This window comes from Uloborus diversus, chromosome 2 (assembly GCF_026930045.1).
Source record: "Uloborus diversus isolate 005 chromosome 2, Udiv.v.3.1, whole genome shotgun sequence".
NCBI classification, from domain to species: domain Eukaryota; kingdom Metazoa; phylum Arthropoda; class Arachnida; order Araneae; family Uloboridae; genus Uloborus; species Uloborus diversus.
Window position 1 is genome coordinate 101,035,862 of NC_072732.1, and position 22,948 is coordinate 101,058,809.

Sequence of the window (22,948 nt, forward strand, 5' to 3'; positions counted from 1 at the left end):
AAATCAAGTGGAAAAGGCTCTATTCATTTTCTTACTCCCATCTTTCAATTATGTTTAAAGCTCTTTTTGAGAACATTTACTTAATGCAAATGAGGCCCCTAGTTTCAAAACCGGACACTTGTAGAAAACCAAATTTTACAGGAGACGTAAAAGTCCGGTTTTGAAACTGAGGCAGACCTTCCCGCCCCATTTCAAGGGGGAAAGAAGCGGTTTTTGAACCTAATATTGAGCAGGCAAATAGGCCTTATGATTCTCTACAAGATTAACAAAAAAAAAAAAAAAAGAAAATCGAATTTTTTGCAAGTATCCGGTTTTGAAACTAGGGGCCTCAAATTATTTCGTTGGTTTTAGTTAATTTTACTTTACATAATACTTGATGAATAAAGTATTCAAATATCCAGTGGTTTAAATTTATTTCAAACACGATACGTAAAGGATTTGTTCGAAAAAAGTCACCGTTCTTTATATAAGAGCCTTGAAATTATTACTAGACGGTTGGAAATAAATTTTATACCCTGCTTTTAGCATTATTTTTGATAAAACCTCCTTCGCTCTTAAAAAAAAAAAAAAAAACACACACACACACACCCTATACCAAAACAGAATATATGCACAGTAACAGCATTTTAATTCTTGAATTAATTGAAGAGCTCTTATTCTTAGAGCAACGATTTTCCACCATTTCTTTTCATTAAACTGACGGGAAAAAACCCTGGATTATTGCTCTTCAGAAAACCATAAATTATCTATTATTGTTCAAAAGCAAAGGCATTGAGTCAACCAGCGCATCGAGTCGAAAGCGTACGATGAAAGCCACAAGATGGCCGCGAATCTTCGCGGTTGCTTCACTTCCACTGCGGAGTTTCAGTGGTGATGTCTTCTCCTTATTACTCATAGCTCCATGGGGTTAAGAGCAAATCGTAAACATTTAGCGCGGCAATGGAGTCGCGCGCCAAAGTACATCACTCATAACGTCATTAAGACCACGTTTTATTTCCAAAGTCGGACATTCAAAAACGTTTTTAAAAAACAACTGTGGAGAAAATAAAAGTTTTTTTCTGGCTTTTTTTTTATTCTATCTATTTATCTATTTCAGTGCCTAAAAGTAGCACTTTTGATTGAAAGAAACAACCCCATTGAGAAATTGGTGTGGTCGACAAATTGCTGGCTTAAATAATTTTATTTTGGATATCATGTTGCTTTGTGCTAATCCTATGCAAATAAATATTTCCCTACTCTTTGTTTACGTATGCAAAGGAAAAACATTGAAACCAAAAAATTGACGCCAATGGATAAAAATCACCAATCACCATCCAATTTTCGAAATCTTCCCGTATGAAATGAAGCATCAAAACTCAATTTATAAGTAAAACTTCTGTGTGAACAATGTTTCTTATAAAATGTCTACTATTATTGAGTAGTTGCTTCTTCGTCATTAGAAATATAAATTTCTAAGTATCAAGTGAACGAATTCTACTCGTGTCAACATATAACTGTCCATTCAAAAACACTGGGCGTCGTAATAATAGTACAATTTTTAAAAAAGGTCAACTTTTTGATTTGTTTATGGTTAAGGGCGGTGCATAACTGATGTCACACCTTTCAACATTTTCGGCCCTTTCCCCCCTTTGTCACAATGTTTTGCACTTCACTATACCCCTCTTTCCTTTGTCACATGTCACGCTGTTTTTCGTAAACGTTATAATTAAAAACAAAAAGGCTTGTTGTCACGTTCACCCCATTGTATGTCCCTCTTGTCATGTCTTTCCTCTCCCTTGTCACAAACTGTTACTATTTCGTGAACCCCACCTAAAACCTGGACTCGTGGACAGCCCCTATTTCGTGGCAACCGTATGCAAATATAATTTCCCTACTCTTTGTTTTCGTATGCAAAGTAAAAACATTTCTCGAGCTGCAATTGTTGCCGAAAATTTGACGCCAATAGATGAAGAGCGCCCGCCAATTTAACAATTGTCGAAATCTTCCCGAATGAAATAATCCTGCAAAACTCAGATTATACGTAAAACTTCTGCATGAAAAATGCTTCTTTTAATAAGATTAATATTATTGAGTAAGTTGCCTTGACCTCTGCCGTTAGAATTATTGAATTCCAAACAGTCAAATGAACGAATCCTACTTGCTACATTAAAAATTGTCCATTCAAAAACTCTGGACGTCACAATAATAGTGTAATTTTTTTAAAAAATTGTGTTTGTGATTTGTTTACGGTTTAGGGGAAAACTTACAAACGCACTTTTCAAAATTTTTGATCTCTCTCTCCTTTGTCACTATGTTTCACACTTAACCATAACCCCTCTTCCCTTTGCCACATATCACACTGTTTTTCATAAACGTTCTTATAAAAAAAAGCTTGATGTCCCAATCTGCCCATTGTACGTTCCTCTTGTCATTTATTTCCTCCGCCTTGTCACGAACGGTTACAATTTAATGAACCCCAAATTAAAGAGGGATTTCATTCGTAGTCAATTCCTTGCAAATAGACATTTCTGTACTCTTTTTTTTTTTTACGAATATTAAAGAAAGATATTTCTCGTCTTTTCATTGCTGCCAAAATGGATAAAGTTCGCCAATTTCACGATTATAGAAGTCGTTCTGAATGAAATGATGCCACAAAACTCCCTTAATATGTAAAACTTCTGTACAAACAATATTTTTTGTAAAAGTAGGCATGATCTTGCCGTTAAATGTAAAATTTCTAACAGTCAAATGAACGAACTGTACTCACGGCAACATGTAATTGTCCATGCGAAAGCACTGGACGTCGTAATAATACACCAATTTTTTCAAAAGTTTCCCCTTGTGATCTGTTAGTGGTGATAGCAAATGCAGGTATTATTGGGAGCTGAAACTGAAAGTCATCCCACACTCAGTAAAATAATTTATTTAAATATTAAAATCGCTATAAATATAATTAAAATGAAAATATTTTAAATGCCCATAGTTTTCCCCAAAAAGCCTCAATAATAAAAACAAATGCAAGTATTTCATTTCTTTATGCTCAAGCGAGAATTGGCAACACCACAATATTATCCAGCAATTTCTTCACGCTAACTATGTCACGTGAAAAAGCAAATAAAAATGAATTTTCACTTACTTTTAATTGCTTCTAGCGCGTTTTCTAGCCATTTTAGCGGATTGGCATTTTCGAACGGTAAACCGGGTAGAACGTGTTTTATAGTATTTTGTATGAGCTTTCCAACCATACCAAGCTCGAAGTGCTAAAATGCATTTTTCATGTAGAAAGAGCTGTTTAAAAAACCAATTAAAACTTAATGTTTCACGCTTCCAATAATGAATTTCAACAATTGAAAAGAGAGAAAATTAAAATTTTTGAGTTTCGCTAACTAAAAAACGCTTATAACTTTTTTTTCTAGTAAATTTAGGTTATTGGACCTTGGGCGCCCTGACCCTTTTTTCGTTAGGAGTATTTTTTAAAGACCTTTCCAGCCATATCAAATTCGAAAAAAATGGACCATCCGTTCGCGTAGAAAGAGCCACTTAGGAAGAAAATGCGTTTTTAATTAATATCTCCGTTAATTAGCGTTCGATTTCAAAATTTTACTAGCCCTTCTTTTCCAAACTCACTCCTTACGGGAGTGGATCGTTCCATTTCCCTTACAGGTGGGAAGGTAGAGATATTCGCTGCTCTCGAAGCAAACTAATGCGCATGCTCAGAAACTTTGCGCTGAAGAGCGGGGGAATTGTTTCTTTTATATTCTGTGGTTACGATTTTGTTTACAGCGTGCTATTTTGCCATGTGTGACCATTTTAAAACAAAAAGGCCGTTTTCAGGGCCAACTTCAATTAATTTGGATGACGACTCGGAACGGATTTTGGATAATGAATTAATGGATACGGATCAAATATTGACTTCAGACAATAATGTTGACGACTCGGAACGGATTTTGGATGATGAAAGTGAACTGAAACATTAAGGTTATGACAGTAAATTACTGCACCTAAGCCAGGGCTAAGGCAGAACCTCATGCAATATAACATATATTTGCATTAAGTTGATGATTAATGATGCAGAATGCTTACTTTAAAAGGAACTAAGATAGCATGTTTAGTTAAACATTTGATTTGGAAATAAAATAATTTGGATGAACTTCAGTGATGAAAACGTTTTGGGAAGTTATTCATAAAAAAAAAAAGAATAAAAAATTGAATCTTAAATTTAGATAAATTCAATCAATAATATCTTTAATTATATATTCTAGTAGATTCTGTGTCATGATTAATCAAAGACAATTGATCAATCCTTTAAAATACAGCTAATACAAATACAAATCAAAATTTTCATAAAATTCTTAAACTAAGTGTGTACTATAATCAAGTATTCATAAGTCTTGCCAAAAAATTCAAGAAATGAACCGAGTACAGATATAATAATTTTCAGTAAGCAAAATATACAGTTCATTTTTTGCTCTTTTTTTTTTTTTTTTTTGTTTGTTCGTTTTGCTAAAAAATTAATTAAGTAGAGAAGAAAGTGATTTTATAATAATAATGACTCAAAAGTACAATTTGAACAAAAGAAATGTAACTCTTAGGCAGGGCGCCCCAAACTTAAATTTGGGAGGGCAGAAATTCTTAATTTGCGGAACAAAATTCCAACTTGAGCCAAATGATAAAATACGGTTATACACATATCGATCTTATAAAAACGGATATTCTGACATTGGAAATCAATCTTGCAAAGATGTCGCCAAATCGTCGTTAGAGAATATTTGCCGAATAAGGAAAATTTTCCAGGAGTGAAGTAGTACCTCAGCTTGTAGAAAAATTTTATTTTAAAATATAAAAAACTTGAAAAGCATTATTGCTGTTTCAATTTGAAACCAGTAGATGGCGCCACTATTTTAAATTCAGGAAGAAATATTCTTCCTTTCCCCACCTGCAATAGTAATGGAACGATCCACTTCCATAGGGAGTGAGTTTGGAAATGAAGGGCTAGTCAAAATTTTTTGTTGATGACACTAAAACTCGGCAATAGCTACTAAACAAAAAAAGAATGAAGGAAATCGGTTCACAAACAGAGGAGAAATCGGTACCGAAAGAAAACGTCTTGCCTATTAATGTATAAAGACTAGCATTCCCGTACCCGGCATTGCTCGGATAATGGAATTAGCAAGGGTTAACAGTGTTTGGGGCACCTAGTTTCGAAAATCCCCTGTAATAATTACTTATTACCTATATTTTTTTTCTAATTTTGGAAGGATCCCGGGGCCCCTGGACTCCTTATGTATATGCCCTTGTACATAACCGATCTTTAACTGTTATTAACGATCCTTTTAAAGTACTGATTATCTTTGCAAACAAAGGCCATCCACATTTTATTGTTATACCTATGTTTAAGCAAGAACTTCTTTGTATAACACATTTTTATGGTTGGTTTTTTTTTCTGGTGCTAAAATTATTAAGCTGCTTGATGAACAGACTTTGGAGCAAGCTACATAAAATTGGCCATGTGAAAAAAAAAAGTCTTCTTTAAATTGATCCCTGCTACTTTTAATGTCTGTCCTTGTGACTTATTAACGGTTATTGCAAAGCAAACTTTTACAGGAAACTGCACTCTTCTAAATTCAAAAGGATAGTCCGCCTATGATGATGTTCTTAAAAACTTCGTTTCTAGTTTTGAAAAAATGAAAGCAAAAGGCAGAAACATTATTATTTGACTTGAGAAAAGCCTCGAAGAATCACGTGAGAAATAAAAACAATATCAAATTTAAAATTCGCAACTCCAACGAACTATAGGGGGCACTGAAGTCACTGTCTAATGGCGGACTTGAAAACTAAAACAAACGCACATGGTAACGAAGAAAATGCTAAAAGTGTTGTGATTTTTGTTCGTACGTATGATTTTTTCGCTTTATTCTTTTTAAATTAATTTTCAAAGTCTTGTGGATATTCTGGCCCACGTAGAAAGAAATGAGAATTCAAGAAGCATTACTAAACGTCAAAGATTAATGCAAACTCCGTAGTTCGTAGTTCTAAGCAGCTATTTCCACGATGTTGAATTCGATATTTATCAATTCTTGATAAAACTAAATAATAATTGTGGCCTGACAAGAATAACAATTAATGCTAGAAAATTCAATATGACATTACAAATTGTTATCGAAAGAAGATGATACTTTTTTGCCTTGCTTGGCTAGCGCTTATTGTTTTCCATTTGTAGCTGAGTTATTTCTCTCGAATTCCCGAATCGGTTCATTTAAAAATTTTCTGTTTCGATTTTTCTAATTTCTGAGTTACGATTTAATTGTGTCATGTTATGCAAATCATCAACAAAATTCTCACGGATATATGGTGGTAGTTTTCTTTTCAGTTGATTGACCATTATATATATATATGTTATCTCAGGACATTGATTTTTATATATTAAGATTTGTTGATGACACTAAAACTCGGCAATAGCTACTAAACAAAAAAAGAATGAAGGAAATCGGTTCACAAACAGAGGAGAAATCGGTACCGAAAGAAAACGGCTTGCCTATTAATATATAAAGATTTTCAGTATACTATATATAAGTTTATTTCAAGTAAAAAGCCATATTTAAAGTCCTAAATTTTTCGGGAGAGAGACCCCTTGTAGAGAAAATTTCATATTGTTTAAACAAGGGTCTGTCCCTTTAAGAACGATGCCCCCCCCCCCCCCCCCCAGCGCCCGATTAAGGTATCGGGGGCCCTAGGGCCAAACAGTTTTTCGGAGGCTCCCCAATAGCTAAACCATATAATTTTGGTCGTTGACTGATTTTTTTTTAGTCAATCGGGGCCCTAGGCCACGGCCTTGTAATTAGGCCCTGCCTCCCTCCCCCCCCCCCCACGAGATAGAGAGTACCCGCAAAAACGACGAAAAAGACCCTCTAATACATTGACTCCACACTTGAACCAAGGTTAGCCCCCCCCCCCCCCCCCCTCCTTGCTCGAGTTCTAAATCCGCCACTAGGTGCAGATAACCTTGATTTCTTTTCCTAATTTTAAGGAATCACCTTGCAGTAAAAACAGAAATGAGAGGCGTTTTTTTTCCCACCTCTCCATTTCTTAGTTTAGATGTGGATTGGGGAAGGGGCGGGGGCTTTAAAAGCGACTTATATAAGCAGTGTTTTATCGTCTCTTTTTTAAAATGTTTATTAATTCGGGAACATTTATTCTCCCCAAATTTAATGCGTTCATTTGCAGCAAGAGAAAGCAGCTACTTTTGATTCGCTCTTTTTCCATAACTCCTTTAACGTGGCAATTAATATATTTTCCGTCTAAACTAGTTTGTGTTTGTAGTTGTTGAATTAAATATTATGTACATCAATCTTACAACTTTATTTTATCGTCTTTCTTGTTTGTTGTAAAATTTGTTCAGAGTTCTTGACTATTATCAGTTTCGAGAGAGAAAACTTGATCTTGCACTGCAGACTACAAAATCAATTTATATGTTTGTGGAATGTAACTTGTTATTTTACTATTATTATGCTATTACATGAAAGCTGTAAATCTGAGCTCCGATAAACTCTCTCTTTTGTACAGCGGAAAAGTAGTATCATTTGAGTAAAATAATGTGGGATGCATTAAGTTGGAGTGTAACTGGGTATCAAGGGTGGCACACTAGGCTGACCGCCACCATCGCACTCACTACGCTACTAGTTACTTTTTCTCAGGGCCCGATAAGCATCTGAAGTTAGGGGAAGCTAAGTCTCATTTCAGGGCTCCCATCTTTTATTTTCCGTATATATTTTCTAAAAATTTTATGCACATTGAAACAAAACTCTCTAATGCTATATCTATTATTTCCAAAAACGGCCAAGCAGACTTCCAATTAAAGTTTATCCCCCCCTCCCCCCAACTTATTGAACTTTTGTTCACTACTTATTTTTACTCCCATTCGCAGCAGATAAGTTGGTGTTTCGGATTTATCACTCAATAAAATTTATCAAGTGTCATAAAAGTATGTTGTAACACATTGGGGCAAATTCGACAGATAGCAATAGCTTACTACCTTACAAGGTTGTTTGGTTTAAACTACGTTGGTTTAAACCAACGTAGTGGTTTTTTTTTTTTTTTTTTTTTTTTTTTTTTTTTTTTTTTTCAAAAAAAAATTTTTTTTTTGAAAAAAATCATAGTTTCTCCCCAAATGTTTTTATAAATTTTACATGTTGTTGCAAAGAGTAAAATCTAATTAATGCAAATCAACTAGCAAAGCTTTATGCATAACTTACAGATTTAGTTCATTTAAAAACTTATATTTTTTCCGGTATGTTTCTTTTTTTTTTTTTTAAATCTATGCAGCTTTTCTATTAAGTACATAAATATACAAGACAGACCACCTAAGTTTTTCTAAAATTATATGGAAAAACAATCCAAGTAGCTTTTTTATAATATTTATTTATCATTTTTTTCAGTCTTTTGCATTTCAAAATAGTCCAAAAAGCATATTTCAACCAAAACTTCATATACTACATAATTTGCTTGATTACTTAAGATTTATTGAGATAGATTATGTACCATTAAAGCGATACATAGTGTAAAAATATCTTAACACTAGAATATTTAAATGACAAAAGAAAAAAAATAACTTAAGAAGTTCAAGAACACTTAGAGTAGGCATAAAATTGTGCTTATACCTGCACACTTTTTGCATCCCCGTTAGACGATGCAGTCAGCCCAAGAAAAGAAAATGTATAAAACTATGAAAATGTGCAATCATGTAACTCTGTGCTCTTATAAAATTTTAATGCCAAATTTTCACCTTTCAAAGATTTTTTTTTATCCTAATATAATAAAAGAAGTCTCACATATAACATGGTGGAAGAATCAATAAACATTAATTTTTATCACAGTCTTCATCATTAAAATATGTTTAAAGAGTATTTTTATTTAAGTTTGTTTTGAGGATTTTAATTAAAATGATTTTCTTTTCTTTGATTAAAAAAATGTATTTCTAAATGCATTAAACCAAGAGAAATAATGTCTACAATGGAAAACATAATGATTTTCTTAAAACCTACTTGCCCTGTTTTTATATTGTTGCCACTGATACATTAGGTAAATAAATTACATAATTTGTAGCTTTTTTTTTTAAATCTTTAAACAAAATATGCATTGATCTTTTGATTTTTAAAGTTATAAAATGTACATCAGACTTATGATTCATTTGTAGATACTGCAAAATACTTTCCATGTTTCAGAATGGGTGATTTTAATTTAACTTTTATTTTTTTAATTCATAGTAGATAGTTATGATTATAAGAAAATTAATTTACAAGAATTTATTCTTGGTTATTTGTAATTAATTATGTTTGAACTATCACAGTAAATTATTTCTTTGATTATTTATACCAAGACCCATTGACGTATTGTATATTTTATAATAGTCAGATTTTCAAACAATATTCTCCTATAGAAATCTCTAAGTATGAGAAAATGAAGTTACAAGATTTTACTCATAAATATTTAATTAATTGCGAAGAAATTTGGTACAAATATGACTATTAAACATTCCTTAACAGTTAATTGATAAAATCTTCATGATTTTCCTAAAATAAAATTGTTTTTCTTTCTTCCTTTTCCTTTTGGGTGATCAGGCCCTGTGTCTACGTTATGAAATTTATTACGTGAAATAGGGTGGAGACTGGAGAGACTTAGTGTATTCGTAGCACTTATCAACTTAGACTGCTTTTACAGCAACCAATAAGATTATCCTACAAAATATGTAACATGAACATCATCCTCGCTGTATTGTAATTACTGATTGTGCAACAAGAATTTGATTTGTTTCCTAAACGCTTATGTTGGCTGCTCATTATTATTCTCACTCCTTTCTTTTTCACAGGTGGTTGCTTTCTAATTGTTTACCGAGCCAAGTAGGGTCATACGACATGGTATGATGCTGCCGTAAATTGTATTCACTTCTCGGCAAGCATGGCAGATTTGTTTCAGATGTCATTGATTTGATTTGTTTCACAAATCGTATTCTTAGTTAATCTATTGGAGTGTAAAACATCGAAAAGCAATTTGCTTGGTTGAATGAGCAGTTTCTAAGTACGCGAAGAGCACTAGGCCTCAAGTAGGTTTTATTTGCTCAGTTCGGGTACCAAAGTTTAAAGCAATTTCTTCTTGTTTTAATCTTTTGTTTTAGTGCTGCACATGAAAACTACGTTGTATATTTTCAAAATAAATAGCGGACGATGTTTTATGGTGGAAGTTAGAAGATACTTAAAAGTTTCACACTTGGGGTAAAGATAGTAGTATGCAGTTTATTATTCGCAAGACTAAATAATGTAAACCAGTGGTTTGTTTTTTCTATAACGTTTCGCGAAGAATTATGTTTTATGTTTCAAAAGTTAAAGCGATAAAGTGTCTGTTCGTTCGTTAAATTTCCTTTCATCTTCAATGTAAGCTCCCATAACGTTGGACACAACATCTGCAAGAATTTCAACATCTGGGTCATTATACAAAAAAACGTAGGTTTTTGAAGTTAAATTCATGGAAAAAATCTTCAATTTTTTTAAAAGTTACTTTATATTGTTCCTTTTAGGCACCTTTTACTCTCACGTAGTTAGTCACATTCTTTATTGGTTATTTTGTAGCTTTCTTTTGTAGTTAAAATTTTGGATGTGAACGGAGGGTAACGGATATTAAATATATATCTTAAATGTTATTTTTAAGCTTTTCATTTAAATAAACATTGCATCTTGTATGAGGAACGCGATTTGAACTGATTAAAATGTACACATTTTTCTTAAAATGGATTTTTAAAGAAAGTTGTATGCTCCATTTCTGATTGTATATCCTCCATTACATTCATACTGTAACACAGGATACAGAAACGGAGGATACAAGTACTTATGTTTTGCTATGATCATTGTGTTGATTTAGGGGTAACGCAACATGTTATTTAGAATTTACTTAAAAAAAAGTGATTCAATTTTAACTATAAAAAATTTTTTGTACACAAACAATTATTTCCTTTTAACTCAAGAACGGAGGACACACAAAGTTAAGGACCTATTTGACTTCAAAGAGCTGCTGAAATAATGCTGAAATTCTTTCACACTAAGTTCTTTAGCTTCACTGTGAAGACCCAGAGTTGAAAAGGGCTAACTTGTGATTCTAAACCTCTGTAATGAGCTGCCAGTACTGCCGTCTATAGGAAATTCTATTACTTAATTAAATCCTGAACGGAGGATACAAGAAATACTGTGACAGTGATTCAAAAGATTATGAATGCTATATATTTTTTTTATTTTACAACATAATTCTTTTAACCTATTAAAAACACATCAAATGATTTGAATTTCACTATTAAATCTGTTACATTTTTTTGTATTGAGTAAATAAATGAAAAGTACATGGGAAGAAATATGTTGGGACAAGTAACGGAGGGGGGCATACAAGTATCCCTCCGTTCAGTGAAAAAAACATTTAAAATTTTTTATAACGTCATTAATTTGTATTGATAATTTTCAAAATTTGTTATACTTTTCTAAATCTCATAAAAAAGTGCTTAAAAATAAATATTTTTGAAACTAATCACCCTTGACCTAAAAAAGCGCGTTTATTGTAGAATGACCCACCTGCAAGAATTTCCGTACGTGCTAACTATATGCAAAGTTTAATCTTGCTCTCAATACCAGGGCCAGGCTCCATAAAAGATATTCTACCCTGGACCCGTGCTCAAAAGAGTTCGTTAATAATTACGAAACCGAAATAATAGACCAAAAAATAGCTTTAATAGCAGATTGAAGAATTAAAATTGTTGTAATATTTTTGGATTTTACCGATGAGTTAGTAGCCATCATCCGATTTCCCAATGTTTCTCTCCAAAACCATGACGCAAAAAGAGCATTCATTGCTGGTCGGGTCAAACGCCATGTTGGCTACGCATAATTTTTGTTACATCTTTGTTTGATTTTTCAAATGTAGTTTCAAGTGAATTTGGATTCCCATTTAGCTAGCAGTATTAAATACATTTACTCGGAAATATTTCCAAATATTATGGTTCATATGTATAATTTTTTAAACTTATCATAAAATCATTTTTTGTCCTCCGGGTGATCCAATGCAACGCTTGAACCTTTCCTTGAATTTTACATAAAACAAAAATTGTACATATACTTAAGAAAATATAATTATTTCTGAACCCATGACATTCGAGTCTTCTTTCGAGTGTTTTCTTTTAAGTCTTTAAATAGATTTACAAGAATATTTTGTCACATAAGAATCTTTATATTTATTTACTTATTATTATAAACGTTATTGATTTATTCTGTGTGATCTTCTTTTCTGTTTATAATCTTTGTAGTATTGGAAAATTTGATTTAGATAACATTTTATGCTGCCTAGCTTTGGAAAAATATCGTACTTGGAAGTAGGTTGGTTTTCTTGTATGTTATGTCCTGTAGGTTGTATGTGTGCCATGTTGTTAATTATTAATTAGGCGTCGAATCAAAAGTTCAACTTTTCATTCTTCAAGGTGTGAATATTGAAGTTTTGTTTAGTGGCTCCTACCAATACGTAAAGTAGTATTAGTATTTAAATGGGATGCAAAAAAAGATGTTTCGCTACTTGGAAAATGGTTCTTCGAATATGGGTTACGGTTTTGGAAGTTTTACCTCTTCCCGCTTTTATTTGAAAATTTGAGCTTCAAATAGGCTTAATTTAGGAGCTCACTGAAGTTTAGCTCTTACACTTGTTTGCAATTTTATGTGGATTTTTGACGCATTGGCGAAGTTTGACGTATGAAAATTAAATCTGGCCAAAAAAACTGATAACTATAAACAGGGGCGACCCGAACTTAAGTTTTTGGCTGGACGAAAATTCTCCATTTGCGGAATGGAACTCCATATTTTTCCGAATGAAATTCCAAATTTCGCCAAATAATAATTTTGCCAAATGAGACTCCTAATTTAGCCGAACAGAGCTCCAAATTTGGCCGAATAATGATAGTTTTGCCGAATTGCCAGTTTAAAGTTTGTCGAGTAAGGTCATTTTTGGGAGGTCAGAGTGACCTCCCAGCAGGACGTCTCTAACTGTGAAAGTACTTTCACGTTTGTTTCACCAGGAGGGCCCACCTGGGAGGGGGAGGTCATGGCTCAGACTGTGCCATTGAAATTTTTAGGGGGTGTTTTAAAGGGCATTTTTTTCTATTTGGGGGGGGGGGTGATCTTCGCGATATTTAGGTGATGGGTGCGCACCCCTTGTTTTTACTAGAAATAAGGCTCTGGTTAAAAAAATAATTATTTTCTTATTTCTGTGAATTTTTCTTTCGTAATAACATTAAAAGCTTTTTAGAACAGATTTGTAATTTCAACAGCGTCGTAAAACTCATCTTTTCCAAAAATTTGCAAAATTTCTGTGCGAAGATGAAGCGTATTGTTTCACCCCAAAACAAAAACTGCTCCACTTCCTAAACTTTGAGCAAAGCGGTTTGGGTCACTTGGCTACAGTCATTTCTAAAGTTCAAGCTCTCTTGACACACATCGTGGTTTCTCCCGATTTCGTTGTTTTCTTTTTGTGCCTTTGGTGGTAACTTCTGCGGCCACTTTTTTTTTTTTTCTTTCCTTTTCAGCATAATTTTATAGCTCATTTCGCTTCCAGCAGCGGTGTGAGTTCCGTTACCTGTTCTCCAGAATGGAACTAGAACAATTTCCTCATTCCTTTTTTCAAGGTCACAGCTGGTTAATGACCTTATAAAGGACTTGCCTGTCTGCATTTGGGGCGCTTGTAGTGGTGATGTCATGTTGAGTAAAATTGTGTAATTCGAAACATTTTGAGAAAAGGCAAAACTGTTCAAAATGTAAGAAGTTTTTCCCAGCTAAGTACGGCCTTCTTCCGGTCAACTTCAGGGTCAAGAGAAAACAGAATGTGTTAGCATTAGATGTTTTTTGTAATGTGTTGAGTTTGTTTTTAAGTAAAAAAAATCCTGTAGAAAGTTCTGGTCCCTGTCTCCAGAGTAATAAGAGATGGGCTACGATTGCGTTTTTGGAACTTTAAGATCGAAAGTATACCTGACGAAAGTTCCTGTATTTCGGCTCAAGGAGGGGGCGATCTCCCCTCCCTTGTATCCGTCCCTGCTTCAAACATCTCAAAAAATCATCTCAGCAGATATTGCGCTTTACCTTCCCATGGCAGCAGTATACTTTCAGTTCCTCAGTATAAATTAAATTCTCCATTTTAAACTATGCGTTATAAACGAGGATTCTTCTGTTAGTAAATGTTGATACCCGTTTGTTAAATGCATTTTGCGATACTAAAATGCAAATCTCATGGGGGAGGGGGGGGGGGAGTTCTTTTGTTGCCGTACGTGGGAGGCGTTGTCTTTTTTACGTCAACGTTACGTATGTGTATGAAAATAAATTGCTTTTCTCAGCTGGAGTGTAATTGTGATGAATGTTTTTGTCCCTCCGGTTCAATATAATTTTGTCATTTTTTTATTCGAACTGAATTGTACCTAGAAAGTATGAAATGTGACGAGATGATTGTTGTCCTATATTTATTTATTTCTATGGTTCGATATTGCTGTCAATTCTTTTAAGATATTCGATTAAACTTTTCGATTAATTATGCACTACTTTAAACTATACACTATTTAGTGATGTACAGGGGCGTGCCCAGGGAGAGGGAGAAGGGACACTTGTTGGCACGTGCCCGAGCCTGAACACAGTCAGGGGCCGAGATCTTCAAAAAGAGGGGTGCAATCTATGTAGAACGTAAGAAGTAAAAGTCAGTTCTAACGGGCCTAGAGATGTAAAATTTCCGGAAATTTTGAAGTGGTGGAAAAAAAAACCGTTTTTTTCTGGAAAAAATGTTGATTTTTTATGACTAAAAATAGGGTTTCTTAATAGCTCTGTTTTTCTTGGAATATATAAGGGGTTAAGCATTAAGAAACATATAAAATCCACACATCTCTTTTTTTTTTTTGCTTGACAAAAATACATATAAAGATAAGTTTAATTAGAAAAAAGTAGCTTTAAAAAAAAAAAAAAAAACTGAGAGCTTTTTTTTGGTCAAACACCAGAAATAAGTCAAATCATTGTTCAACCAATATAATATTGGGTAAGGTGTGTCTAATCATAACAATTACATTTTCTATTTTAGATTGCCTTTGAAACTTGAAATAATAACTGCAATTTTTGACTTTCAAACATGATTAATATTGTTTGAAAGAAAAAATAGTATTATTTCCCTTCCTTGCAATGTAACTTTACTGTCTGAAAGTGAAAGCTATTGAGTTTTGATTTTTTCTACTCCAGTCTAAGCCAACTAAAACTAAACTGGTTTTTCTTTATCTCTCCAACAGAAACCCCAAACCAAAACTGCGTAGTAATTTCTAAAGCTGAACCAAAACTTAAACTGGTGATTCAGTTAACCATATGGCTGTGCTAAGCACAGCAGTAATGTAGTCATACCTGCACTTTTGAACAAAATTGAGTTATTGTAACAAATTTTTCTCTGTTTCGTATTTTACTTAATAAATAAAATGTTTTAGGGTCATTTGATCGGGAACGATTTTTAAAAAAAAATTCTGAAAGAAAATAAATAAATATATAAAAATAAATAAAACACATCTGAATCAAATATATAGATGGAGCCAAATTTTAAAACGCAATATCTCAATTCGAGCTCAACCGCAGATTCCACTTTTGTGCTTAGCACGGCATACAGTTGGCTCGCACAATCAGCCGATATAAGTCAACAGAAACGTAGTTCTGTGATTAAAGTTATGCTTGTTTGTTTCATGAAGAAGGAAAATAAATTCTTCACTAAGAATATTGGTTTCGCTAAAGAAGATTCAGTGTGTGGAAGTATCATTAGCAAACCAAGACCTCACTTTTTCTCAGAACTTGCTGGAAATTCAATTTTTTAAAGTCTTGACGGAAAATTATTAATGAACTAAGTTTATCTTTTAATCATTCACCAAAACACACATATTTTGGCGTTTCGGGGAACCCCTTTTCAAATGCAAGCAGATGAGACTGTTTCCATAAGCTCACTTCTTTTTGCACTGAAAAAAAAAATCCTTGTATTTCGATTAAAACTTCCTGAAAAGTTGAATTCAATTTTTCCGGAGCGGGAAAAAACCCCTTTGGAAAAAAACGAACAAAACCCCGTTTTTTCCCGAAATTTTCCGTTTTTTTTCCGACTGTTTTCATTTCTAGACGGGCCCCAGAATTTCTGTGCACGCCCCTAGTGATGTGAGGAATATTTGGTTAATATTTGGTGTCCTGCCTATTCGCCTTATAACCGAAGAGCTGGTTTGGTTATATACTGAAGTATTTAACTGAGTATTGTAGCTGAATATTTAAAAACGAATTCATTTGCGTTTAAAATAACATCAATTGGCACACTTTCAAAAAACACGACAATGGAATTATGTTTATACCAGTGGCGTGCCTATTAGCATGGGTGAAATCTGGGGTGGTAATGTGTGGCGCCCCCCCCCCCCCGGCAAACATGAAATAGAAATTGATACAATTTTCAGAAACAACTGCATTTGAGTATTACGAAATTTTTAGTTGGCTAATGTACAAATGACAAATAAAACTATGAACGCTTTTTATGTCACTTGCCCTTGCCGCATATATGCAGGACCGTCGCGAGGTCAAAAAAGTCCCTTTCCCAATATTTTTTTTTCTATAAATTTATTACAAATTTCGACAAAAAGTGAAGCAAAATTTGTTGCTTATTTAATGATTCTTACACAAAACAACCTCATATATATAATAGCCAATGATCGAGTCACTCCTGATGTCATCAACTATGAAACTCGCGCCACGGCATGATAATTTGATAATATGTTTTGGTAATGTTTCCTATGGCCCCACTAGATGGTGCTGACGCTTTACGTATATGAGCTAAAATGCGTATACACTTTCTTTATAAGCGTAACATACGCTTGTAGGCGTAAGCGAAATTTAGTGGGGCTATGGTTTAATATACAGGGAAATGCTTTGTTGTGACAAGGCTTAACTGGAAGCGGTAACTTAACTGTATCACTTGTAAGACTTTGTCATTACAGGGGAATGAAGAAAGGAAAAAGTGGTCAACAGTGAACGCTATCTTCTGGAGTTAAGGGTTAATGCACTGGAGTTAGGGTTAAAGTTTCAACGATCAAAATATCACCACCCCAGGCAATGGGGTCGTTTCCAAAATTTTAAACGTATTTTTTTCTGAAAGAGCATGCTTAAAAACATAGGATCTGATCATTTTTTAAATAATTTAAGTTTAATATTTTTAAAAAATTACTTAAATTGGTATGCTTTTATTGTTTATACTTCTGCCGATGACATCGTAGATGATGAAATGCCATATTCAGTGTTGCCATTCTCAGAACAAAATATTTAATTCGAATCTTTACTCACGTGTATTGGCAACTATAGCAAGCGTAGAGCACAATTTTAATTCGCTTCTTGATTATCATAACGTGGAAACGCGATAGAAAGATGCAGCAAAGTACATCATTTGTGACGTCATCAAGACCACGCCTTGTTTGAAAAATCGGACATTTATAAAAATTAATGAAAAAATAACCGTTGGGAAAATGGGAATACTTTCTGGGTCCATGTTATTTTTTTTTACTTATTCTATCACTTTCAATGACAAAAAGTACTACTTTTGACTGAAGGAAACAACCCCATTGCTTCGTTCAAATGTAGAAACAATGTTCACCCTTCATATCTTGACGGGTGATTTTTTAGTTGTTCTTTAATATTCTCAGTACGGAAGCGTTACTGAAAAGCGTTCGTCTTTAAACAAATTTCAATGGAATTTCAAACTAGTTTATTTTAGTTTTTAAATGTAATTTACTCTGAATAAGTTTTTAATATTAGTTTTGATCATCAGAAGTGCTAGTTACCAAAGAATAAACAACCCCAAATTTGTTTTATTCTCATAGTTTAAATGCTTTCCACTTCGACTCCAAAAATTCATTCAGAGGAAAGAAAGGATTGAACGTCAGAGACGGGTTGAAAAGAACAATGCTTGGAATGCATAAAATTTAGCCCAAGGTTTTGGTTGATATTAATTCTCGAGCTCTAAATTTTGAACTTAAAAAAGCATCTTGACTGCGCTTGTTAAATATGTTATAATGCCTTTTTTTCCCCCTTTTTATTAAGGCAAATAAGTAAAAAAAAAATGAAATGCATTTTTATTGTGTTTGTTAAATATGATTTTAGGACCTTTTTTTTACCGATTTAAGTGGGATATTTATCAGCAATGCTTTTATGGTTCATAATTCTTTGTTTAAAACAAAAACGAATTCCCAGGCATACTTGGACAACAAAATTGGGGGAATTTTTTTTTAGCCCTTAGCTTGTAATGTAAGGTGTTTTACACTCCAGAAGAATAGGACTTTTGCATTCAAACGCTTGTATTCAGGGCCTGATTAGTGAATACGCCAATTATTCTGTGGCCTAGGGCCCAGCTTTTTAGGGGTCTTAAAATTGCTAAATTTGTTTTAGCCAATGACTAAAATTGTTAGATTTGACTACGGGGGAGGGAGGGGGGAAAAAGTGTTTGGCCTGTGACTCCAAGATACTTTAATTGCTATTTGAAATGTTTACACATATGACTTGAAATTTATTTGTATGTCACTTAATGTACTGTTTCAGCTGTATTTACTCTTCAAAAGGGAAATTGTAACGCCAAGAAAGAATGTAGGGGAAAACATTTGTTTAACTGATGAGCATCATATCGCACCCCGGCAAGGAAAGTGACGCAACTAAAAATAAAAAATAAAAAGAAGAAGAAATAATAAAAAAATAAAAATAATAATAATAAATAAAACTGTATTGTAGAAAATCAAGGTTTTACGCATTAGCAAGTTTTATGTGATTTAGTTTCAAATATTACAATACTTGCACAGTATAATGTGATGTTTAGGGGTTAATTTTTTTATGTTTAGGGCGATTCTCGAAAAAATGTCCTGTGCATAACGCGAAGTTTTTAATTTTTTCCAGCTAACCAAAGCTTTCAAAAAATAATGCTGTTAGGGAATAATACATTCTTTAATATACTATCAAAGTATAACAGTTAATCCCATATTTAATTAATAGTTACTTGAATAAAATAAAAAAATTTAGCGTTACGCATGGGACATTTGTTTGAGAATTGCCATTCAAATAAATAATGCATGCTTAAAAGTTCGAAAAATTTTCTCCTAAATTATGAAATTTTAATGATGTGTCACTATTGATTATATCGCTTTCGCAGCAACACGCAATAGTTATGTCTGTTATCTTTGTGCTAATTTCGTGGCAGGAAAGAGCATTTAATTTAGATTTTAAATCAAAAGCTAGTACGTATTTCCCTAATTTTGAGTTGAATCTCTTTCCTTGCCGGGGTGCGATATGGTAGCATGGTATCAAGTAGAATCAAAAGTTGTTTCTACTTTTTAGCTGTTTTTAAGTAGAGTCAGGAAGCAATCGCATGTAATGTCTTTTTTCAGGCTTTTATTTATTTACTTCATTTTATTTTTGTTCTAAGTTTTTTTCTGCTGTACAATTTGTCGTTAACCTGCACAAAAATTAATTGAATTAGTTGTGTACTGAGATTAATACATTAAAGACTGTATACCTATTTTTTACTTTCACTTTATATATATCTATCTATATATATATATATATATATATATATATATATATATATATATATATATATATATATATATATATATATATATATATATATATATATATATAGATATATATAGATAGATAGATAGATAGATAGATTTTTTTTTTTTGCTAAAATAGCTTTTAAAGGAGAGTTGACCCACATTAACTCTGGGGGGTACCACACTCTCTCTAACATACCCACGTCAAAGCTCCCCATTTAGTTTCATTTGATGGTGTAACACTTTGTAAACTGTACTGTAACAACATTTAATTAGTTTGAAACAGGTATGTTTTTTTTTTTTCTTTCAAATGAAAGAAGTATTTTGTTCGTAACTTACAATCAGTCCCTTAATATTCATGGCTCTAGGGAGGAGGTGTTTTACCCCCCCCCCCCCTCCTCCCTCGCTGCGCCATTACTGTCAACCTTAATCTCTGATATTGATACGAATTAAATGCATTAATCAATTAATGGTATTTCCTTAGATGTAGTTATTGCCTATATCATCTCATTTGACATGCAATTATTTCAGCATCATTTTTATCACTTTATCTCTTTGTATCAAACCAAACCTCCCTTAAATAGGGAGATTTGATCCAGTTTGGACTCTCTTGAAAAATTACTACTGAAAAATAAATATTTTGTACAAGTTTAATTTTATGGGGGAGAGGGGCCACAGCTCTCGGCGGCCCTGCATATCATATTCGTCTTACCCTAATTCCACCATAAAGTTTTTGCCTCGACTATGGCCCTAAACGTGATGTTCCCGTTGAATGGTTTCAATTCTTCACTGCAGGTCGTCTTGTTCCGCAAAAATATTTCTTTTTTCTTCCTTTTCTCTTCACTTTTTCATGCCTTGAGAAATAGGCGAAAAAAAAGTTATTTCCTGTCTTCGGAGCTTTAAATTTGTTATTGGTGTTCGTCAAAATGTGTCATGCTTGTACTTCTCTTCTTTTTTTTTTTTTTTTCTTTTCCAAATGGTATTTTTGTTTGTAACGTATTTTCATTGGGACTCTCAAGTTCATCATAACTTCCTCATGCTTTTTTTTTCCCCTCCAACTTGATAGAAGTACTTCAGTAGTAAATGACATACATAAGAATCGTTTAATTCATGTAACTCCTTTTAGTGTTATGCTATAAATGTGTGAGTGCGTTGTAAAAAAAATCTTTTATTTATTTATTTATATTCTTTATAGAGGATTCGTGGTGCAGAATGCACCTTGAAATTTTTAAAGGGTTTAACTTCAAAGGATTTTTGATCTCATTTTGGAAGGACCCTCGTTCTAGTGGGGTGCTTCGTAGTATTTGAGGGGGGGGGGGGGCGTGCGCCTTGATGAGAGATAGATGAGATAGAGTTGTCACTCCTGACCTATTTGTTAGCTTTCATGTTAGTCCCTTTAGTATAGGTTTGTCATTCAAAATCGACTGTAAAAGTTCATGGGTCATTCCACGGAAAACGGTTATTTTATCCCGCACGTGAAGCCTTATATATTTTATTCAAAATAATACATTAAAAGGGTAATGAGCAGCATTTTTTGCTCGAAAGATCACAAACACATTTTTGATTCCTTAAGAAAAAAATTTCGTCAATGCCTTTTAAAATTATTCCGTTTTTATAAAAAAATCTGAGTTGTAACGTGAGGGATAAAATGACTATTTTTTTGGTGGAATGGCCCTCTTATTTTCGCGACGCTTTAATATTCTCGAGATCGTCATAATCCCAAAAATTTAAGCCTCCCGAAATATTTTTTTTTCTTTCGACTTTCTATTTGTGATTTCAATAAAATTCCTGAAATTTTCAGCTCACGAAATCGTAGATATCTTCATTTCCTCGAAAATTACAACTCGCGAAAATAAGTGCTTTTACACAGTATTTTAAGATTTGGTTTATATTGCTACAAGAAGCGCGGCATTTGTGATTGTGAACAAGTGTTTTTCTTCTTGTCTCTCTTCCTGGTTGGTGACAAACATTTTTGTATGGTGTAATTTTTTCAGAATTTTCTGTCCCAAGCTATAGTTTTTAGCTGAACACATGTTCATTAAAGTTTATTTAGCTGATCTATTTCTCATCACAAATGATAATGATTTGTGGATGGAATTCCGAGATTCTTAAAAAAATTGATCTTTGAACGAAAAATGTAGTCATAATATTTCAACTTTCTGGATCTAATCAAATAATTCTCATGTCTTTGTCAAAGTTTAGTATGTATTTCAGATGATACAATGACATAGGAGAGACTGGACAACTTGGAAAATTTTTAATCCCCGAGAAAAAATAGATTTTTTTTTTTTTCAGGTTAAGAATTCAAAGATTGCCTTTACTTTTTTTCTTTTCTTTTTTTTTTAACGAGAGAATCACAGCTTCAATTTTCTAATTTCATATTCTAATTGTACTACTTGTATTGAACTCATATGGCATAGGCGGCTTTACATCAGCGCTCGAAGGGGGGTGCAGAACCTGAAAGGTTGAGAACCCCTGGAATAAATTGTCACTTTGATTCCTGAAGGTTTTCCTCAACAATTACTTAAAAAGGTATAAGGATTATTGGCACAAGTTTTTATTTGTTACTTAGATACAAATACAAAGATTTTTAGTTTTCACGACCGCAAAAATTCGTGTGAAGTATGATGTTGCTAACTAAAATCCTAATTGAAAATTTGATAACCTTTATAAAGTTTTACTGACATGTTTGAAAAGAGAGTTAGTTATCTTTCTTTCGCACTGATTTAAAATTTAAACATTTGTGAATTATACACAAATGTTTAAATTTACATTTAATTCATTTTTTACTGTTTCTACATTTAATTCAAGACTCAAAAAACTTTGCGAGACTTCTTCTGCTGAGCAACTCGGTAATGTACGGGAGGATAATTATACACTTTTTTAATTATACAATTTCTTCTTTTCAGGTTAACATTTTGCTCACACACAACTGGAAATGGCATCGGCTATTAGGCAGGGCATCCAGACAGTCCGTTGCGAAGTTGAAAGAATTTTCTACATATTCTCCATTACAGCAAACCCCTGTAGTTTCTGTTCCTGGTGCATTCACACTTCCTGACATAGACCCTTTTAAGCTTGCAGAGCCCGATCTCGTTAGTTTGTATTCGGATATTAGGAAGGTAAGTGAATTTTCATAAATATATTCTTTTAGCAGAGCGATTGAAAAAAAGGAAGAAAAATTGCCTATTGCCAAGTACACTAGTCAACACCAAAAATGCATCCGGCTCAAAAACAGCTAATTCCTAAGTATTTTACCTCGCTAAGCACGAAAATTATCATAAAAAGTTCAAGATACAGAGCCAATTAGGGTAGTGAATT

General features: G+C 33.2%; 1 protein-coding gene across 1 annotated transcript in view; it reads left to right on the forward strand.

Annotated features, from left to right (window-relative positions):
• LOC129217204 (all trans-polyprenyl-diphosphate synthase PDSS1-like) overlaps positions 1–22,948 on the forward strand; it is a 74,795-nt gene that overhangs the window by 12,152 nt on the left and 39,695 nt on the right. The window contains exon 2 of the mRNA XM_054851471.1: positions 22,537–22,749. Coding sequence (XP_054707446.1) covers positions 22,537–22,749 — 213 coding nt within the window. The remainder of the gene's footprint in view (positions 1–22,536; positions 22,750–22,948) is intronic.